This window comes from Aplysia californica, unplaced genomic scaffold, assembly GCF_000002075.1.
Source record: "Aplysia californica isolate F4 #8 unplaced genomic scaffold, AplCal3.0 scaffold00052, whole genome shotgun sequence".
In the NCBI taxonomy this organism is placed as follows: domain Eukaryota; kingdom Metazoa; phylum Mollusca; class Gastropoda; order Aplysiida; family Aplysiidae; genus Aplysia; species Aplysia californica.
The window spans coordinates 1,368,753-1,373,359 of NW_004797322.1; the positions used below are offsets into that span (position 1 = coordinate 1,368,753).

Sequence of the window (4,607 nt, forward strand, 5' to 3'; positions counted from 1 at the left end):
ACTGCTGCATGCAGGAGACCCGAGTTTGATTCCTGAGAGGGGATAAATTTTTACCAGGTATCTCAGTCTTTCTGCGGAGTAGTTGTATCCCTTTCAATCCCGGTTAGCCCCAACAGGCAGGGTCCGAAGCCCCCCCCCCCCCCCCCCAGAATGATTTAAATTTTGTGTGTATTTACATGTGGCGGAGGGGGGGTGGGGGGGGTGGGGCGACACACACTTTCACTAGAAACAAATACAGGTGTGGGTCACTAAGCCAGGAATCATACCAATTATCATTAATTATGACAGTTTATTTGTTTACTTAAGGCCATCTGCTGGTGAGATTTCCCCCATTTTTTACCCAGTTTGACCATACATTTTTTCCCTTCCATTTTTAAAACCTACATCCATTTCCTTCAAAGTTTTGAGCGCCCGCTTCAATCAATTTTGATTAGAAGTCATTAAAAAATGGGTTTTAAAAAACTATTTTGCAATTTTGGGTCTTGTTTTTTAATATTTTCTTAATTTTTAAAAAATATTTATTTTTCCTACTTTAAATTACATCTTCTCCTTTATTTTTCATCTGAATAACTTCATTATTTTACACAATGTACACCGATAGGTGACTTATACTGAAGTAGAGCCCTTTTTGAAGATAATAAAAGAATAAAATTACAATCAGTGCTTTTGTTGGGAAGTTTTAGATTTTTAAAGTATTTATCCATGTACATATTCCCAGAGTCCATAATTATTTTCAAAATCGCAATATTGCAAATCTGGCGTTATTAGTTCATTACATAGGTGTTGAAATTTGTACTTGCTAAAAATGAAAGTCAACGGACGAAAACCAAGAGAGAAGATAGCTTTTGAAATTTGATGAAATCATCCAATATGGCGGATGTTTGCTTGGTTACCATGCGCTTAAAATAATAGATATTTACTAGAATTTATTCTTTGATGTCTGACTAATATAAATCGTTGTACATACATAGTCAAGGGATAAAGATTTTAGAAACTCCACCAGCAGATGGCCTTAAGGAAGTTCTGAAAAATTAAGTCAATAACAGTTAACTTTTTTGCTGTTAGGAGACAAGAAGAGTCTATCTATCTTATTGTCACTGTGCAGGATGCAAATACTTGCTCGTCAAATCAGGACCAGTCCAAAGATACCCAGGGCAGTTGGCAGGCTTTAGAGCAAAACAGGTTAGTGTTGGAATGGAAAAGAATTATACCCTTCGCCAGGTTTACTTTGACAGAGTTAGTAAGAGTAAGTTCCTAAGTTTCCCTGTACTTGAACATAATTAGGTCATATAAGCGCCAAAGAGTAGAGAGGTGTTCCACTAGACAGTAACATACAAAGAAAGAGGAGTAATCAGGACGACAGATGTTTGATAGGACAGAAGGAGCAGACCACACCTGAGCACCCGTCATCCATCAAGGTGTTGCCAGGGGGAGACGGAAAAGGACAAAGAGTGTCAGAGAAGAAAACAAAGAGACACATGACACGGGGACAGTGTGGGAAGAGAATCTGAGAGAAATAGTAATTAAAACTGCCCAGAAAAGAAGCAAAACAAAACAAAACAAAACAAAAAGAAATGATGCTATTTTCATTTATGTTTTGAGAAAGGAAAAAAAAATTCAAACAAAAAAACCCCCACCAACCCCCAAAAGTTTATCTTCAACTCATGCTTTTCATGTTGCATTATAGTGTTCTGCCCATCACCCTGTGTGCACACAATGGAAAGCTGTCGCACTTCACAAGCTACAGCAAGCTCGCTCGATTCGGCCACACTTAGTATGTACAAAATCTTCCCACACGTACACACACCTCTCTTCCCCCATCCGACCCATAAAACACATATATAAAAAGAATACGCATCATCATCCCAAACCTCAAGTTCAGTCTGGTCAAAGATAGGCTGACAGACAGAAGGACAAAAGCACTCTTACTGATTAAAGGGAAAAAAATTTTTTCAAGGGCTGCCTTGTCCCACAATAGGGCAGCATGGAAACCTATTTTTAGACATTCCCCTGCCTCTTTTGGGGTTTTTTCCTTTCCTCAGAAAGAGCGCAGAAGCTTTTTCAGCAGCAATGTCCAGTTTCAGCCCTGACGTCATACAGCCCTTTGTGTATTCAGTAATATAGGCATTCTGTGAGTGGAACCCAAGCATTAGCATTACAGCGAAGAGAGCGTCACTAAACGTTTCCCTCACTTTGGGGATACTTGCCTAGCGCGTCACTCACCCCTACGGGAGCAGAGGGAGGGCAGGTAAAAATGCTGATGGAGTTTGAGAGTGTGTCTCCAAATTAGTGTCCTCAGGCACTCTTCTTCGCCAGAAAATGATGGGGGGCGGGTGGGGAGGGACGCTTTCACGAACTCGTCGATGCCTTTAGCTTTTCCTTGCCCTTATCGGCGATTGGGCGAAGATGACAATGCCTTCTTTGGGTCAAAGTCGCCCATACGTTGAGTTAACTGAGCATCAAATTCAATTAGTATCTTAATGAAAATGGTGTCGCTGATCACGTATGTGGGCAGGCTGATGGCCAGGCGGTCCAAGGAGATGAGGCTTTGACAGCCAGAGGCCGGGTTGTCCCCGGTCGGTCGCTTGAAAGCTGCAAGGTTGGGCCTTGTATTAAACGTGTCCGCAATATGATTCTTGAACTCTTTCTGATCAACCACCATCAGGTACACCTGTACAAGGAGGGAGAGTGTGGGACTAACTTGTATGTTTGGGGTTTTTAAATGGTTTTAGTAAGAGTTTCGGCACTTACAACACAATAATATGATCATATAAGTATCGAAGAATAAAGCACATCAACTAGATAATGGTCACTTAATGCTGAGAATGAATCACGACTGTTTAGCGAGACTTTTCTAGCACTTGTAACACAATTGGGTCATATAAACAAACCAAGAAGGACAGAAACACCAGAGGAAAACAAAAAGTTGGACATAACGGCATCTTCCAACCACCCATCTCACATAAGTTAATGCGCCGGTGTGTGTGTTTGGGGAAGGATCTTCTGTTTTATTGAGAGGTTTAAGGCACTTGCAACACAATTAGGTGAAAAAAAGTGCCAAAGACAAGAGGTGTTACTAGAAAGTAGCAAACTCAAAAAAAAAAGAAAAAGTAATGGTTTAGGACCATAGATGTTTGATATGAGAAAAAAAGCAAAGCACCTGCCACCCACCCACTAGGGAAAGGGAATTGGTGGTGGTGGTGGGGTGGGTGGGGGGTGAGCTAGGCTTGGAGGAGTAGACCACAACTATGACAACAAACTCACCTTGGCTTGGAAGGGCCAGGGCAGCAGCTCATCAGTCTCCCCTTTTTGTAGCTGCATGAAGACAGAGACGGCATTACCCTTAGCCGCCCCATCCCCGTTGGGGAATATGCGAAGCCTCATCTTGTAAGCGTGTGGGTGAGTGTAGAAGGAGGGCGAGCTTTGCACCACCTGCTCCTCATTGACTGCTGCTCGGCGCAGCTGGCTGAACCCTTCGATCCGCCAGAAGAACGAACCGTCCTTGCAGTTGATGATGCTGCCCGTTGTGGCAGGTGGTGCACTCAGTTTCAGATTCACCTCTTGTATCTTATGCTCCACCTCTGCTACCCTGACGGTCAAGCCCTGGAAATTGAGATTCGGTCACAATTAAAATAAGTCGCTCTTTTTTTTTCTCTACCATATTAGTTTTTAGTAAGTTTGACAGCACTTGCAACACTAATGCGTCATAAAAGTGCCAAAGATTAGAAAGAAAGTGTTACTAGAGAGTAACATAAAAAGAAAAGAAAGAGGAGAGATAAGAATGATATAATGTTGGAGAGCGTGAGAGAGGGGGCAAACCACACAAGAGCGGCCGCCAACTACTTACTGAGGAGGAGAGGCAAGGATAACAGACGTTTGATAGGAAAGAAGGAGCAAGCCACAGCAGAGGAACGGCCTATCAGTAAAGTGAACACAGCAGAGGAACGGCCTATCAGTAAAGTGAACACAGCAGAGGAACGGCCTATCAGTAAAGTGAACAATCTGACCTATCTGACAAGCTTACACACTCTATTGAACATTGCAGCAACTGCAGCAAACCTGTGCTTATCACAGCATGGCATAACAACACATCTGACAAGTTTACCTGTATCTTAACAACAACATCTGACAAGTTTACCTCTATCCTAACAACAACAACAACAACATCTGACAAGTTTACCTCTATCCTAACAACAACAACAACAACAACAACAACAAAATCTGACAAGTTTACCTGTATCCTAACAACAACAAACATCTGACAAGTTTACCTGTATCCTAACAACAACAACAACAACATCTGACAAGTTTACCTGTATCCTAACAACAACAACAACAACATCTGACAAGTTTACCTCTATCCTAACAACAACAACATCAACATCTGACAAGTTTACCTGTATCCTAACAACAACAACAACATCTGACAAGTTTACCTGTATCCTAACAACAACAACAACAACAACAACAACAACAACAACATCTGACAAGTTTACCTCTATCCTAACAACAACAACAACAACAACAACAACAAAATCTGACAAGTTTACCTGTATCCTAACAACAACAACATCTGACAAGTTTACCTCTATGCTAACAACAACAAC

At 41.7% G+C, this 4,607-nt stretch overlaps 1 protein-coding gene across 1 annotated transcript in view; it reads right to left on the reverse strand.

Annotated features, from left to right (window-relative positions):
- Nucleotides 1–365: 365 nt before the first annotated feature.
- The window catches only part of LOC101844983 (TNF receptor-associated factor 2), a gene marked incomplete at its 5' end in the record, with an annotated part of 20,030 nt that continues 15,788 nt past the window's right edge, over nt 366–4,607 (reverse strand). Inside the window, 2 exon segments of the mRNA XM_013079456.2 lie at nt 366–2,671; nt 3,265–3,603. Coding sequence (XP_012934910.1) covers nt 2,387–2,671; nt 3,265–3,603 — 624 coding nt within the window.